Below are 18,039 nucleotides of genomic sequence, written 5' to 3'. Positions count from 1 at the left end.
TCTGATTTTACAACTTCAGCAAGTCAAAAAATATCTTTAGAAGAAAGAGCAGGAGAAACGCAAAATCTTCGGTTGACTTTAAAGCCTGAAAGAGGAACAGCAGGCCCAGGTCCTTAGCAAATGCTGACCAAAATAACAGAGAAGCCGGGACCACAAAACTTGTTTTTAACTGCTCCCTGTGTTTAAATAAAAACTACACCTCTATATAAAAAAAAGGAAACCAAGGCTCAGATTTTTATTTTCTTTTAAGTAACGTTCCCCTCTAATCACGTTGCAACTGTCAGCACTTAAGTCTCCGTTTTCTCTGAATGCCTGACGCGGTGCAGCCTCGGGGAATGTTCTTTTTATGTCACTGGGTAATTGCAGTGTGCGACCGAAGCTTGGATCACTGCTCTCCTCCTGAGTCACAGACCAGAGATTCACTAACAGCCAGGACAACGGTCACAGTCACCTCTGAGGCACAGAATATGTTTTGGGGATAGATTATTTTTCATTTTAATTGCACTGGTAGCCTGGTCATTCTCTCCTGCTGTTTATTCTTAGGATCAGCAGCATAAAATCTGTTTTAATACTTGGGACCTGGGTTGGCCATTGTTGGAAGCAGGAATCTGGGCTTGATGGACCTTCTGTGTGTCCCAGTATGGCAGCTCTTATGTTCTTATGTGAGCCAAGTATAGGACAACCAAGCGTTTGTGACATCACTGATGAGGTTGGCTCTTAGGCATTATGACATCACAATCTCAGCTCTGGAATGTTTGGGTTTCTGTCTGGTACTTGGGACCTGGGTTGGCCACTGTTGGAAGCAGGAATCTGGGCTTGATGGGCCTTCGGTCTGTCCCAGTAGGGCAGCTCTTATGTGAGCCAAGTATAGGACAATCGAGCCATTGTGACATCACTGCTGAGGTTGGCTCTTAGGCATTGGTGAAATGAAGCATTATGTCCACATTATCGCAAGGATGTGCTGAGACTGGAGTCGGTCCAGAGAATGGCCACCCGGATGGTCTCGGGACTTAAGGATCTCCCGTACGAAGAACGGCTAGATAAACTACAGCTATACGCGCTCGAGGAGCGCAGAGAGAGGGGGAGACATGATCGAGACGTTCAAGTATCTCACGGGTCGCATTGAGGCGGAGGAAGATATCTTCTTTTTCAAGGGTCCCATGGCAACAAGGGGGCATCCGTGGAAAATCAGGGGCGGGAAACTGTGCGGTGAATTTAATGCCCTTTAATGACTGCAGGCTCTGGTGTAGTCCGTCTGGCCAAGACTGTCAACTGGGCTAAAATCAGTTAGAAGATGATATAAAATGGTGGAAAAATCCATAGGTGGTCGCATAGACTCGTGTTAATACTAGATTCAGTCCTAGTTACATCTGAGCCAGAAGAAACTGCAGAGTCGACGCACAAGTTAATATCTAGAACCTGGGTCGTTTGGCAGCTCCGAAAGCCTCCTCGGGCCCCCACCCCTCTCCCTTCATCGGCTCTTGTCAATAAATTTATAGACGACTGAGGCACTATCAGTCAGCTTTAATCTCTCATTAAGAGGATGTTGGCCAGTGTACAGTAAAGTTTTATTAACTTCTTGAAGCCTATGATAAAAACAGAAACAGGACCTTTCTGGCAAACTCCCACCCCACACACACACACAAAATTTGTTTGAAGCCTCCCCTCCTCCTCCTTCCCTGTTGCTGGTGATAAGATGAAATTTCATTGAACAGGCTGTTCCAGATGCAAGACAGCTGTGAATGCGCCCTTATCCCTCACCACATCCAATCTTAATTCTTCGGCGCACTTGCTGAGATAAGTGGGTGGCAATTCATTTACCCTAAAGAGAGACCTCATCTACCTCATTTAATTCACATTTATAGTGCGTTTAATAAAAAAAAACCACTTGAGATCAGAAAAGTGAGGTCAGTCCTCGGGCGTTACAACTGAGATCCACGCTCTCTCCTCCCTCTAACAGGGTCAGAATACATCAGTAGATAATGCCCAAAACTTACTTCCCATCTGCAATGCCTGGATCTACCGTGTCCCAGGACCTGGTTAAAACGTGAATTACTCAGCAATGACAGGACTTTTTAGAGAAGGAGGTACACGATTTCGATATTAGCCCCTCTGGATTTAGTGGAAGATCTGTGAGGCGCAACTTGCAGTAGTCTAGACCAGTGGTTCCCAACCCTGTCCTGGAGGACCACCAGACCAATCGTGTTTTCAGGCTAGCCCTAATGAATATGCATGAGAGAGATTTGCATATATTAGAAGTGATAGGCATGCAAATCTGTTCCATGCATATTCATTAGGGCTAGCCTGAAAACACGATTGGCCTGGTGGTCCTCCAGGACAGGGTTGGGAACCAATGGTCTAGACGAAGAGGTGATGAGTGTGGATAAGGGTTATGGGCATGTGCTCAGAAAGGAAAGGTTGGATTTGGGCGATTCTGCAGAGGAAGAAACGACACGCTTTAGCGGTCTCTTGGAGACCGGGAGTTTGTAGAACAGGAGCAAAAAAAAAAAAAAAGAATTTAAACAGCAGGTAAAAAAAAATGATCTCCCTTTGCAACGGGAATTAGACAGGCACATTCTTTTTGGACATCCAGTAATTAAAACGGACGCTAGACAGAGTTCAGCAGGCTGCGAGGTGGCCTGGAAGGAGATGGCAGGTGAGGGAAATCCAACGTGGTGCGAGGAGAATGCTGGAGAAGCCAGTTGCGCCAGTGAAGATTTATAGGTATGGGGGGGGGGGGGGGAGAAGGGAGAGCGTGCATGGGTCGTGGGAATGTGGGAAGAAGTGCGGGGAGGGCGCCATTCACCCCGGCGTCTCCTACCCTTACTACTCCACTGGGTGCAGATATGCAAACACGCTAATATTTTCTGTAATGGAATCTGGGCTCCCTGAAATTGACATAGGAGTCACACTTTGCACGCTGCCTCTAGGGGGGCCTAATTTGTGGGGCCCATTTCCAGAACAGGCCCCAAAGTGTCACTACCTCCCAGAAGAGCAAACTGCCTTGATGCATCAGAAAAATTATTAAGAAAAAGCAGCGAAATTCTGGTACAGGCCAAATTTTCCCCAGCTAAACAGAATGCTCCGAATTTTCCTGCTATTCTGTCTGACAAAGTCTGAACTCCCCAAGGGGTCCCTGGCCCCACTTGACCAAGGAAACCATAATGGCACATACCTGTAGCAGGAGGACTTGGTATCGTCATGGGTGTTACGGTGGGCGGCGTTCCTTCCGGTGGAAGGGTCATCCCACTGCCTGCGTCTGCGCTGCCAATCTCATCATCTGAAAATTCACCAAAAACAAAAAGCACTTTTAGAGCAGTAGCAAAGGGACAAGACTGTGGATCTTGCAAGCATCGGTGTTGCACTTTGACACATGGGCTGAGCTGGGCAGCAAAAGAACGAGTGTGTTATGGAGGCCAGTGGTTCTCGAATGATATCACTTTCCATCACTCCCTCTCCCCACCTTCATAGATCTTCCTTTCAGGACAAGTAAATGAGACAAAGTCACCTATGGTCTATGAATTTATTGGACAGCCAATACTAATCCTCTAACATTCATTGTAAGGGAAGAGAAGGTATCAAGAAGGCCAACAAAACCGATGATGGGGATGAAACACTTCCCTTATGAAAATAGGCTAAACAGGATAGGACACCAGCTTTTTTAAATTGGGGGTGTTGCACAGCAGGAAAATAGGGAACTTGGAAACATGATGGCAGATAAAGGCCAAATGGCCCATCCACAGCATCCACCATCTCCTCCTCTCCCTATTGGCTAAGGCTCTTAACATTTGCATCTCCTCTTCCTATAGGTTAAGGCTCTTTACACCTGCATTGTGATGTCATAGAGCTTTATGGTTAGAGAAACATGATGGCAGGTAAAGGCCAAATGGCCCATCCACAGCATCCACCATCTCCTCCTCTCCCTATTGGCTAAGGCTCTTAACATTTGCATCTCCTCTTCCTATAGGCTAAGGCTCTTTACGCCTGCATTGTGAGGTCAGAGAGCTTTATGGTTAGAGAAACATGATAGCAGATAAAGGCCAAATGGCCCATCCAGAGCATCCACTATCTCCTCCTCTCCCTATTGGCTAAGGCTCTTAACATTTGCATCTCCTCTTCCTATAGGCTAAGGCTCTTTACACTTGCATTGTGAGGTCATAGAGTTTTATGATTACAGAAACATAGAACCATGATGGCAGATAAAGGCCAAATGGCCCATCCAGTCTGCCCATCCGCAGCTTCCACTATCTCCTCCTCTTCCTAGACTAAGACTCTTTACACCTGCAATGTGAGGTCATAGAGCTTTATGGTTTTAGAAACATAGAAGCATGATGGTAGATAAAGGTCAAATGGCCCTTCCAGTCTGCCCTTCCACACCATCCTCTATCTCCTCCTCCTCCTCCTCCTATATCAGCTTGGCTATAAGTATCTCCAATGTACCATGTCTTTTGGATAACCTTACTCTTTAGATCATGTCCCATAGATTTCACCCCATATACAAAGCCTTTAAGACTCCAGTGGTCTTACCTCCAGAAGCTTCATCTGCCAGCAGGTCCTCATCATCTGATAGTTCAGTATAGTCCCACCTGGGCTTTCGAGATCGGACAGCCGATTCAATATCCTCAGGGAAGGAGACTTCATCCAGAACCTTTGAGGTATAAGCAACCTGAAAGACACAAACCCAACCCAAAATGTAAGTCAAAGTTTTAATACTATACAATCCCTGACCCTCCAAAGTTTTGGCATTGGCGAAACCAGTTGCATCAGTTGGCCATCTGGGAAGCTAGAGATGCTGGAAGGATGAGGAAGCGAAAGATGTTGTTTATGCAAATATGGGATTCATATTTGCAAGCCTTATTTCCTAAAGGTCATAGTGCAGTTTTAAGATGGGTCTCCTGAGATTGAGGAGGGGTAGAGAGTACCATTGGAAGGGGAAGGGAAGGGAGGGTTTGGGGAGGGAAGGTAGAGGGTTGAGTGGGGTTTGATGGGGGATGAAGGTATTTTCTAGGTTTATATGGGATGTATTTTACTCGATGCCTCATTATTATACTAAGCACCTTGGTGTTGTATGTAATATTGACCACATCAATAAGTTCATCATATTATTATATTTGATGCATCATCATTGTTATACAAGTTTTAATGTTGTATTTGTTGTTGTTTGCATCAATAAAAAAAATTGTTTGAACTTAAAAACATCTCTTTTTATAGAAGCTTTTTAAGTGGTTAAGAAGCAGTGACTGAATGAAGTCATTAATGGAAATGCTATCATTTATTGAAAGCTTCTATATTGCTACTAATGACTGTGGAGTCAATTCAGAGTGGTTTACATGAGCTTCCGTAATGGTGTTACAATGCATGAGCTTCTGTAAAGGTGTTACAATACAGAGTTAATGTTTACTGAGATGGTTTTCAATACAGACACATTTATACCATAGTCAATCAACTTACGTATATACACATATAATACTAGTATCGTGTAATATGTTCATACACTTCTCCCTCCATACTTGCGGTTTTGTTTATTTGTGATTTTTTGCATGCTGACTCCTCCCCCCAAAATTACATCATGAGTAAAGTACTGTACCGATAAAAAGTTTGGCGCTTACCAGCTTTCACCTTGAAAATCGCTGAAATTCCAGTTTTCCAGCGTGCACAGAGAACGCTTTTGCACAGCACTCACACAGGTCCCCCCCCCCCCCCCTGGCTACAAGGGCCGTTACAAAAAACCCGCAAACAACATATAAAAAGTTATTCGCGATTTTTCTGTATTCGCGGTTATGTCTCGCCCCTAACCACTGCGAATACGGGAGGGAGGGCTGTACTAAATCTTATTTATATGCATACATAATACCTGAATCGTGTTCTATGTTGTGTTCCTAATGTTAGTTAAAGCAGTCTGTGAAGAGGATGGTCTTTATCCCTTTCTTGAACTTTCCGGCGTCCTTTTCTAGTTTTAGAGTGTTGGGAATCTTTTTAGACTCCTCCCTCTCTTTCCACGGTCAGGTCTTTCCATCTGATCAAGAAATGTTTCTTGAGTTTGCAATTTTGTCTATCCCCTTAAGTTTTTCAAAAAAAAATCCAAAACCGGCTCTGTTTCAGCGCTATCTATCAGATAACACAGTTGCAGTTAAAAGAAAGAATTGACATCATGGGAACTTATTAGCCGAGCTGAGCTCTGATTCTCAGGGATGACTCGGTATATAAGTCCAAGATTTAGATTAATTCCACCACCCTGGAGCCATCACTGGCTTTGATGTATTTGATGTCTCTGAAGGAGGGTATTTCCAGCAGGTATTCTTGGCTCGACCGCAGGGCGCGTGCTGCTGTATGGCAATGAAGTCCGGCCGCTAAATATTGCGGTTCCGAGAGATGAACGGTTTTGAGCGTCGGCAACAAGATCTTGAATGTCACCCTGCTTTCAATCGGGAGCCAGTGTTAACTCTTTCAGAAATGGGACGGCATTTTGTTTTGTTTCATACTGTTTTACCTTATAATTATGGTTGGGTTTTTTTTTTTTGGGGGGGGGGGGGTTGTAATCCACATTGGTATAAGCATACGTTTTTTTAAATAAAGAAATCACCCTCCTCCGAAAAGAGGCGTGCGGTAACAACACACAGTTCTTCTGACCAAAAGCTTGCGGAGGATGCGTTTGAAATGTGACGGACTGCTCACCTACAGTTCGCCTAATCTGCCCTATGACCAATTAAGAACATAAGAACATAAGAAATGGCTTCGCCGGATCAGACCCTAGGTCCATCCAGTCCGGCGACCCGCACCCGCGGAGGCCGAGCCAGGTGTTCCCTGTTGAGAAACCTTGTTTACTCGTATCCCTCAATGTGATTTGCGAGAAGGTGTGCATCCAACTTGCCCTTGAATCCCAGAATGGTGGTCTCCATCACGACCTCCTCCGGGAGTGCGTTCCAAGCGTCCACCACTCGCTGTGCGAAGCAGAATTTCCTGATATTTGTCCTGGGCCTGGTGCCCCTCAGCTTCAATCCATGACCTCTTGTCATGGACAATGTGAATAACGATGTTTCTTGCTCTATTTTGTCGAATCCTTTTAATATTTTAAAAGTCTCTATCATGTCCCCTCGCAGTCTTCTCCTCTCGAGGGTGAACAATCCCAGTTTTCCGAGGCGTTCTTTGTAGCTCAAGTTCTTGATACCTTTAACTAGCTTCGTGGCTCGTCTTTGCTCCTATAATAACTACCCTGCAAGAGCAACCTTCTAACCCTCTCTCTGAGGCCTCTCAATCTGTGGCACCTGTCCCAGGCAATCATGGATGAAGCACACGAGAGAAGGAGGGGGGGGGGGGGCAGGGGAGAGAGGGCGGTCGGTGAAATGAGGACGTTTGATATCACCCACCACCACTATCATCACCAGAACTTTACAGTGATACCAGGGGCAAGATTTCCCATTGCTAAAGACGTGTGAAACCGGCTACCACTAGCACTTGTGCAAAACAAGCACAGAAAATGCCTGTTTCTACTAATTTGCTTGACAAATTTTGGCAAAGAACACAACCATTGTGCAGCTGGCCAGCTTCACCGTGTCCTACCTTTGAAATTCTTCCGTTAATCTCCAGAAACTTTAGATTCTGCACACAAATGCAGTTCTTGGACTGTGATTGGGGGTTTTTTTCCTCTAAACTTTCACACATAATGAAAACATTATCTAAGCCAGTGAGCAAAGCCGGAAGAGTCCTTACAGCGTTTGCATCTGGAAATCATGAACCAATTTGTTCCTTCCTAGTGGGTGCCAGAATTTCAACATCCTAGCACAACATAGTAGATGACGGCAGACAAAAGACTCTTACGGGGGATTAGGGTTGCGACGGCCACTTCCTGCACTTTACCCACCCATGCCTGAAGTCAGATTAGCAACATCATTTATTATGCTGGTCTTAAGCGCAACCCTGCGCAGATTGCGACTGATTCCGAATACAGCCGTTAGGTTAATTTACCATCTGAAAAAAAAAAAATCGAATCGTGTTACTCCTTTTTATCGGAAACTGCACTGGCTTCCGATTGAAGCCAGAGTTGTTTTCAAATTTGGATCATTACGTTCTAAGGTGTTTGGCCTTATCTGAAGGAAGATTTGGGGTTCATAGACAACCCCGCGAAAGACAAAGGCGCGCGCCGACAACTGAGCGCAAGACAGAGGCGCACGCCAAAGAAAATTACAGTTTTTAGGGGCTCCGACGGGGGTTTTTGTTGGGGAGCCCCCCCAGTTTACTTAATAGAGATCGCGCTGGCGTTGTGGGGGGTTTGGGGGGTTGTAACCCTCCACATTTTACTGTAAACTTAACTTTTTCCCTAAAAACAGGGAAAAAGTGAAGTTTTCAGTAAAATGTGGGGGGTTACAACCCCCCCAAACCCCCCACAGCGCCCCCACAACACGGCGCGATCTCTATTAAGTGGGGGAGTTCCCCCCCCCACACACCCCCATCAGAGCCCTAAAAACAGTAATTTTCTGCGGTGCACATCTCCGCGCTGCACTCAATTGTCTGCGCGCGCCTTTGACCTGACACCAGATTTTGAGCTGGCTGTATCCAAACGGTCTCAGCGCCTCTTAAAATGCTTCACTTTCCCTTCTTTTAAGGAATGTCGATATAAAAAATACTTTGATAGGTTATTCTCGTTTCAGGCAGCTCAGTCGGTTGATAGCCAATACTGTATCATATAAACATTTTGGAAAACTCTTGCAAACTTAGCTAGTCGATAAATTTTTGCAATGTAAGACCAGGACTTCACAATCATAAGAACCTAAGAATAGCCTTATTGGGTCAGACCAATGGTCCATCAAGCCCAGTAGCCCGCTCTCACGGTGGCCCATCCAGGTCACTAGTACCTGGCCAAAACCCAAAGAGGAGCAACATTCCAGCATCTCAAAGAATAGCAAGATTCCGGAACCCCAAAGAGAGCGACATTCCAGAGCTCAGATTGTGATGTCATAATGCCTCAGAGCCAACCTCATCAGCGATGTTACAATGGCCTGATTGTCCTATACTTGGCTCACATAAGAACATAAGAACAGCCATACTGGGTCAGACCAATGGTCCATCAAGCCCAGTAGCCCGCTCTCACGGTGGCCCATCCAGGTCACTAGTACCTGGCCAAAACCCAAAGAGGAGCAACATTCCAGCATCTCAAAGAATAGCAAGATTCCGGAACCCCAAAGAGAGCGACATTCCAGAGCTCAGATTGTGATGTCATAATGCCTCAGAGCCAACCTCATCAGCGATGTTACAATGGCCTGATTGTCCTATACTTGGCTCACATAAGAACATAAGAACAGCCATACTGGGTCAGACCAATGGTCCATCAAGCCCAGTAGCCCGCTCTCACGGTGGCCCATCCAGGTCACTAGTACCTGGCCAAAACCCAAAGAGGAGCAACATTCCAGCATCTCAAAGAATAGCAAGATTCCGGAACCCCAAAGAGAGCGACATTCCAGAGCTCAGATTGTGATGTCATAATGCCTCAGAGCCAACCTCATCAGCGATGTTACAATGGCCTGATTGTCCTATACTTGGCTCACATAAGAACATAAGAACAGCCATACTGGGTCAGACCAATGGTCCATCAAGCCCAGTAGCCCGCTCTCACGGTGGCCCATCCAGGTCACTAGTACCTGGCCAAAACCCAAAGAGGAGCAACAATCCGTTATTTTGTTTTAATGCCCGAGATCGTCTCAGATTCTTAAACCGTGAACCGCATAGAACTAAATAAGGTTATACGGTATACAAACAGTAAAGTAATGTCGTCAGTAAGAAAGACCCACAAAAGGAACTTAATGGCCCTAAAATCTCTCACCACTAAACATTTCTTAGTCTGAAAAAAAGTAATTGAAAAAGCAGAGACAAGTCAAAGGGGGAGACTAAAATGGAGAATTAACTTGGGTATAAGCATAGACTTTGTATGTAGAGGTGCAAAATGGATTCTTTACAGAGCGGGTGGTAGATGCGTGGAACAGTCTCCCGGAAGGGGTGGTGGAAACAGAGACTGGGTCTGAATTCAAAAAGCCTGCGATAGGCACGTGGGATCTCTTGGAGAGAGAAAGAGATAATAGTTACTGCGGATGGGCCACTTGGCCTTTATCTGCCATCATGTTTCTATAAGAGACTAGCATACCATGGAGGCATCCTGTTTGTCTGTCTTGTCTGTTTAGATTGTAAGCTCTTTGGAGCAGGGACTGTCTTCTTTGTGACTCTGTAAAAGTGCTGTGTACGTTTGGTATGCCCTATAGAAATAATTCATAGTAGTAGTGTGAAGAGTTTCAGTCTTTGGGAAGCAGAGCTCAGCTTGTGATGTCATAATGCCTCATTCCACCAATAAGAGCCAACCTCATCAGTGATGTCACAATGGCTTGATTGTCCTGTTCTCCCCTCTGCCCTCCAACCCAGCCAGCAGATTAACCATTCCCCTTAACTGTATCCATGGCATCCTGTCTGTCTGTCTTGTCTGTTTAGATTGTAAGCTCTTTGGAGCAGGGACTGTCTTCTTTGTGACTCTGTAAAAGTGCTGTGTACGTTTGGTATGCCCTATAGAAATAATTCATAGTAGTAGTGTGAAGAGTTTCAGTCTTTGGGAAGCAGAGCTCAGCTTGTGATGTCATAATGCCTCATTCCACCAATAAGAGCCAACCTCATCAGTGATGTCACAATGGCTTGATTGTCCTGTTCTCCCCTCTGCCCTCCAACCCAGCCAGCAGATTAACCATTCCCCTTAACTGTATCCATGGCATCCTGTCTGTCTGTCTTGTCTGTTTAGATTGTAAGCTCTTTGGAGCAGGGACTGTCTTTGTGATTCTGTACAGTGCTGCGTACGTCTCACCACATCAGTGTCTTTTTCCGCCTTCAGAAAAGCTCAGATCACAGCTTGCATCTTCTTTGAGAATGAGTTATAGAGCTTGTGGTTTGTGGAGAGCAGAGTGGGACAAGTCTGTGGAATTTGCAACCAAGGTCACTGTGCCTTCAATTGAATTGGACAACTTTTCAAAGGTGAAGGATTTTTGATCAGGCATTCAGTTAAAAGAGCCGACATGAGCAGACGCTGCATTCTCCTACACAAGGCTAATTTTATTTAGAAACTTTGTTTTGTTCACTTTATGTGTTACGCTACCAATCATTAACATGTATCTACGCAGATTATGAAAGGTTTGTTTTGTGCATTTTTTTCAAATTCATTAATTTCGTTCAGTTCACTTTACTGACTTCAGACATAGTCTCTCGATCACACAGTGCAGCAAAACAGTTTTTAATTAAATAAATGCAATAATTGCAACCAAGAAAGTAAATGAAGAGTATAAAAGGAGAGAGAAGGAGAGAAAAAAAAAACCAGAGTGGGACGTCGGGAGGATGCATTGGACAATGACCAGACTAGAGAATTGCATGGGGACAGAAATCTCACCCATCCCCGCCTGTCCCCGCCAGGATCCTCTCCGTCCCCACCCATCCCCGCAAGGAATTACCTCCATCCCTGCCCGTCCCCATAAAAAGCAGCAATTCCGACAGGATCAATTCCACAGTTTCTTTTGTGTTTGCGCTGCTGTTTTCCTTGTGGAATCTCTTTGGTGGAACCCTTTTTTTGTTTTCTGTTCAGGTAATTCACTTATAAACCCCCTCTTTTACTAAGGCTGACGTGTCCATTATATTATATGGACAAACCCTGCTTCCAAAGCCTTCCATCCCCATGGGAGTCCCGTTGACTAGAGGGGGGGTCCCCATGGGAGTCCCGTGGGTTAGGGAGGGATTCCCGCGGGACCCCCGCAGGACCCGCGGGATTCCCGCGATCCCCGTTCCTGTGCAGACCTCTATGACACGGTGACAAAATTAATCACCGTTCCCGTCCCCGCGGATAACCGTGGGAAACCATCTTCATGTCATTCTTTAAGGAGAGAGGGAAGAATCAGAGTATAATTGGGCACAACCACTGACCCGCAAGCTTTGCTTTGAAGAATCCTGAGATTGAGCAGCAACATTCCAGAGCAGAGATTGTGATGTCATAATGCCTCATTCCACCAGTGCCTAAGAGCCAATCACATCAGTGATGTCACAATGAGTTGATTGTCCTATACTTGGCTCACATAAGAATAGCCATACTGGGTGAGACCAATGGTCCATCTAGCCCAGAAACCCGTTTCCACAGTACCAACCCAGGTCCCAAGTACCTAGCTAGATCCAAAGTAGTAAAACAGATTTTATGCTGCTTATCCTAGGAATAAGCAGTGGATTTCCCTAGGCCATCTCAATAACAGCCTATGGACTTTTCTTTTAGGAAATTATCCAAACCTTTTTTAAACCCCCGCTAAGCTAATTGATTTCACCACATTCTCCAGCAACGAATTCCAGAGTTTAATTACACGTTGTGTAAAGAAATATTTTCTCTAAGTTTGTTTTAAATCTACTTTTTAGTAGCTTCATCGCATGTCCCCTAGTCCTAGCATTTTTGGAAAGCGTGAACAAGCTTCTACCCTTTCCACTCCACTCAGTATTTTATAGACCTCTTATCATATCATTAACTTTCTTTGATTTCCGCACCCCTTTAACCGACCACCCCCTAAACTAAGGGTCCATTACTACCAAGAGCTATATATAAGTCACTGCCGGCCACCAACTGCTCACTAATGTCACTAAAGTTACAAGAGCACACAGATATACCATCAATTAACTATCCATCTAGAAAAAGTTTTAATAAACAAGACTCTTCTCCTCACCCTGTTTGACCTCTTCTTGCACCCCTTGGAGGTGAGAATACCACTGGTTAAGAAGCCCTGCTTTGGGTGCACAATACTCGGAAAAGAGAGATGACCATTTATATTGTAGCTTCCCTTCCCTATCTATCCCTCCCCCCCCCCTCCCAGGTTTCTCTCTAAAGCGCTCCCACCGGTGTGAAGATGACAGCAGGAAGGAAATTTGTCACCGCAGTGTTTTCCTTTGCAAGCACTAGGCTCACATTATTTCAGGATGACCAGTCAAAGAACAAAAGAATCCAGTGGAAGCATAAAAGGTATTTAATCAGCCAGGGCTGCCTAAACGAGAAAGGCAGCCCTAAAAAGGCTGAGAAGAAACCAGAGTTGGCGTTCGACATAGTCTGCGCTTGCCAGCTGTGGCACATGGCCAGGCTCCACTTGCAGCTGGATGAGAAAAGGCCTGCAGCAGCTTTGGAACAGAATGGGAAACTTTGTTCCAACCTCCCCCCCCACCACACCCTTTGCTCTCCGGTAAAGGCCCCTATTTGCCATATTAATGGAACTCCAGGTCACTGTTCCTATGCAATATAGAGCTAAAAGTTCAGGGAGGTCAACATTCAAAGCAATTTAGCCAGGCACAAGTGGCTCCTGGCCAGTTAAATCTCTTGTTTGGGGATAACTAGTCATTTTCAGGGCACTTAACCAATTAGTGGCACCGGAAATAGCTGTTTACAGTGACATAGTGAAGAGGGTGCCATCTTGGTGGGCGCAAAGGCACCTCTCCGCTCCTCCACACCACGCCTTCCCTTCCCACTAGGGTTAACAGACATCCGGATAACCCCGGGGATATTCCGGGGGTATCCGGGCAGTTTTTCAAAACCCGGCACTTTCTCTGGGTTTTGAAAAGCCTCCTCTCCATCGTAGACTGCCTCCTGCCCAACCAAAGCAGGAAGTGGGAGGGGGCACTGCTAGGGTGGGACTGTGATGGAGATGGGCAGGCCTGGGGGGGCGGGTCTAGAGTGTCTGGATTTTACAATCGTAAAATCTAGCAACCCGACTTCCCACCCCCCTGTTGCATCTCTCTAAATCTTCGCCAGCACGAGCAACTTCTCCGGCCTGCTGCCGGCACCGGCCTGGCTCCCCCTCTGAAATCACTTCCGGGTCGTGGGGCCGGAAGTGACGTCAGAGGGAAAGCCAATGCCGGCACACGCAGTAGGCTGGAGAAGCTGCTCATTTTGGCGACGATTTAAAGAGGTACGGGGGTAAAAGGGAGGGCACGAATGTGGCATGGAAGGAGGGGGGTGGGGAGGGGCATCACCCCCAGGGTGCCTCCTATCCTCGCTACGCTACTGACTGGGTTAGCACCAAAATGAAAACCGGTTACTTTGCGGGTGTTCTGGGGGCAGAGTTGGCACTTGGCTGGTTAAGGGCCCATAAATAGGACCAAATAAAGGTCAGTCCTGTCTTTATGTGGTAACTTAAGAGTCAGTTAAGAGGCGAATCTCACACTTAACAGGCTGTGCGTTCGCCAGCTCCAGAAACCCGGAAATTCAACGCTGAAGCTCAGACATGGCCTGGCATTGAATTTCTGGGTTTATTCCAAGCAGGAGTCAGTGAAACGCCGGGAGAATATTAGGTCCTCCTTTAATCATCCCTGTGAAAGCAGCATTGCCGACTTGCTGCCCGCCACGGTGTCACCTCTCTCTGACATCACTTCTGAGCCCCGCACCTACGAAGTGACGTCAAGAAGTGACGCGGGGAGCAAGTTCGCGAGGTTGCTCACGGCGGGAAAATTAAAAAGGTACGGGGGAAGGCAAGGGGGTGTCAGGAAGGCGCAGGGAAGGGGGAGAAGAGGGGCCGGGGAGGGGCGCCACTCACCCTCTCTACACCACTGCTTCCCAGCCTAGGCACCCCGTTGCAAAATAGCCTTTAGTTCGCCCGTGTTAAAATTCTGCATTTTCCGGTAGTAGGGCCAAGGTGGACCCTGCCATTCTGACCAGGGAGAGTTTCAAGACTGAGCCCAAGTAGCCTCATCGTGCCTCCTCAACCCCTGTTATTGCTGGCTGCCAACAGCTGGCACAGCACCCAAGGAGTATTAGGCAGGATTACAATGAGTACCCTTAAGTGGAACCAGCAACAGATCCTCTTAAAAGTTTCCCCAAACACAGGAAACGAGATTAAAGCCCAGCGTGAGAGGACACATCTGAGACACTTCAATGAAAGGGGGGACAAGTGGGTACTTGTCATGGCAGAAGAACGAACACAGGAGAAGCCTATCGTCGGGTAGGCACCGGGAGACAGGATGCAAGCGAGCTTGGTGACCGTGTCAGCAGGAGTTTCGGGGGCAGGGGGGGGGGAGACCGACAGCAAACACACAGTCCACCCTCAGGATAGCAGTCTGGGAATGCGGACCTCAACAACGTGCATGACCGGCTGGGTGACAGAGCGTGCGCAGCCACAAGACGACAACCAATACCAGCAGGGCATGTGTGTATCGAGCAGAAAGAGCACGCAGGGTGCACACGACCAACTCAGTGAGCACGTGTGGGAATGGAAGACAGCACCAAAGGTGTCCTGAGCACCAGAAAAAGATGGGTTTATAATCAGACAGGAATAATAGTTGTCCCATGTGGCTCCTGAAAATAGGGGGATGTTTCATGAGCAGGAAAACTGCTCCTAATCATATCTGTGGATCAGACTTTTATGATTGCAAATGTAATGAGTTCACTCCAAAACTGCGTGGTCTGACTGATAATTGCTGTATATCCCAAATTGACTCTGTTTTTTATAAGATGGGGGGGGGGGGGGTCGCCCTGGATTCCATAATCATAAGAGCGTGAAATGCTGCCCTCCAATGCCAAAATTCCAACCAATGTGGTAAAATACATTTTTGAGCTATAATAAAAGATTTACGAAATAATTCCCTTACCCCTTTCTTAAAAATCCTGTCCCATTGAAGAAATAATACCATCTGGGGGGAAGGAACTGTCACAATTCTAGAAATAATTGATCCCAGAAAAACACAAATTCTGGGACACAACCAAAAAGCATGATCCAGTCATTGGAACTCGACGACAAGATATATTTTCGGTGATGGCTCCACAACTTTGGAACACTTTACCTCAGCAATTGAGAGAGGAAAATAATCTGAGTCATTTTAAAAGTAATTTAAAAAGCTTTCTTTTTAAAGATGCTTTTAATCTATAAATTATGTTTAAAAAATTTTACATTATCTTCTAGGCTTTCATCGTCCCCCTCCTAATGTTTCTTATTTCACATTTATGGTTCTCTTCTGTACCCTAAATATATTAAATTGTAGTTCCGCTTTTTTTTTTTTTTTTTTTACCTATTGTTTCAGTCGGTCTGTTGGTCTTAACTATTGTTTTAAAAATTTTTAAGCATTATGTTTAAAATAAATGTTATTTTTTGTTGTAATTCGCTTAGTAACAATTAAATTAAGCGATTCATCAAATTAAAATAAAACTTAAAACTTGTATTATCCATTTTTTTACATTTTAGGCATATTCTTGTCTCAACACAACCAAAATGTGAAGCCTGAACTTGAGAAACATAAGGCCTCGTAACCATTCGAAATAGATTCTCTCTATAATAAGTGTAAGAAATTGAGCCTTTTCTATTATTACCTCACTAATTTCCACTCCCAATTCCTCAGTCCACTTATCTGCAATCTATTTTTAAAACTCAATAAAAATTATTGAACATTAATCATTTCATATTGCTAGAATCTGTTCTATGTGGCCAGAGTCACCAACTAGATCTGGGGGTTTCATCGGAACTAGGCCTGGATCTGGTGCAATTTCATCTGTAGCTGTCTCAGTGGTCTTCATTCCTTTTTAGGCTGGGTCCACTTTGGATTGCATAAGAACATATGAACAGCCTTACTGGGTCAGACCAATGGTCCATCTAGCCAAGCCCACCTTCATGGAGGCCAATTCAAGTCACAAGTACCTGGCAAAAACCCAAATAGTAGCAGCATTCCATATAGAATCCCAAGGAATAGCAAGATTCCGGAATCCCAAAGAGCAACAAGATTCTAGAATCCCAAAGAGTAGCAACATTCCATGCTATCGATCCAGGGCAAGCAGTGGCTTCTCCCATGTCTGTCTCAACAGCAGTTCATGGACTTCTCCTCCAGGAACTTGTCCAAACCCATAAGAACATATGAATAGGCTTACTGGGTCAGACCAATGGTCCATCTAGCCAAGCCCATCTTCACGGAGGCCAATTCAAGTCACAAGTACCTGGCAAAAACCCAAATAGTAGCAGCATTCCATATAGAATCCCAAGGAATAGCAAGATTCCGGAATCCCAAAGAGCAACAAGATTCTAGAATCCCAAAGAGTAGCAACATTCCATGCTACCGATCCAGGGCAAGCAGTGGCTTCTCCCATGTCTGTCTCAACAGCAGTTCATGGACTTCTCCTCCAGGAACTTGTCCAAACCCATAAGAACATATGAATAGGCTTACTGGGTCAGACCAATGGTCCATCTAGCCAAGCCCATCTTCACGGAGGCCAATTCAAGTCACAAGTACCTGGCAAAAACCCAAATAGTAGCAGCATTCCATATAGAATCCCAAGGAATAGCAAGATTCCGGAATCCCAAAGATCAACAAGATTCTAGAATCCCAAAGAGTAGCAACATTCCATGCTACCGATCCAGGGCAAGCAGTGGCTTCTCCCATGTCTGTCTCAACAGCAGTTCATGGACTTCTTCTCCAGGAACTTGTCCAAACCCATAAGAACATAAGAATAGGCTTACTGGGTCAGACCAATGGTCCATCTAGCCCAGTATCCTGTCTTCACGGAGGCCAATCCAAGCCACAAGTACCTGGCAAAACCCCAAATAGTAGCAGCATTTCATGCCACCGATCCAGGGCAAGCAGTGGTTTCTCCCCTGTCTGTCTCAACAGCAGTTTATGGACAGTGTCTGTCATAATTAGATTGTAAGTTCTTGTAAATAGGGACCATCTCTTGCATGTTTAACGTACAGTGCCGCATGCGCCTGGTAGCACTAAGGAGGTTGCGAGAATTTCCACATGCATTCTCTTTTGTATATTGAAAAATGTCTTGTCCTTCAAGCATGTGGCTCTTCCCCCAATTCACTTACCCCTTTCTGCACTGACCCTGGGTAGAGAGGCTGAATACCAGAAAAAAAAAAAAAAATACCCAGAGGTCTCTGGGAGCCACTATTAGCCCCCCAGGCCTTGCACTAAAAACCACTTAGCTACCATCTCCTCACAACTCACCCAGTCCAATCATTGCAGGCCTTGGCCAGGGTCAAGGTGGGCCACACACCAAGATTCCTTCTAGAATCTTACAAT

At 45.7% G+C, this 18,039-nt stretch overlaps 1 protein-coding gene across 14 annotated transcripts in view; it reads right to left on the bottom strand.

Annotated features, from left to right (window-relative positions):
• HSPG2 (heparan sulfate proteoglycan 2) overlaps nucleotides 1-18,039 on the bottom strand; it is a 332,003-nt gene that overhangs the window by 248,375 nt on the left and 65,589 nt on the right. For all 14 annotated transcript variants that reach the window (XM_033922874.1, XM_033922879.1, XM_033922877.1 and 11 more), the window contains exons 2-3: nucleotides 4,528-4,666; nucleotides 3,176-3,280 (exon numbers count right to left, since the gene is read on the bottom strand). In XM_033922874.1, the coding sequence (XP_033778765.1) occupies nucleotides 3,176-3,280; nucleotides 4,528-4,666 (244 nt within the window). The remainder of the gene's footprint in view (nucleotides 1-3,175; nucleotides 3,281-4,527; nucleotides 4,667-18,039) is intronic.

The sequence above is a fragment of the Geotrypetes seraphini genome, chromosome 15 (genome assembly GCF_902459505.1).
Source record: "Geotrypetes seraphini chromosome 15, aGeoSer1.1, whole genome shotgun sequence".
Lineage (NCBI taxonomy): Eukaryota > Metazoa > Chordata > Amphibia > Gymnophiona > Dermophiidae > Geotrypetes > Geotrypetes seraphini.
Note: the sequence above shows the minus strand (reverse complement) of the source record. Positions and strands in the feature narration are given on the sequence as shown.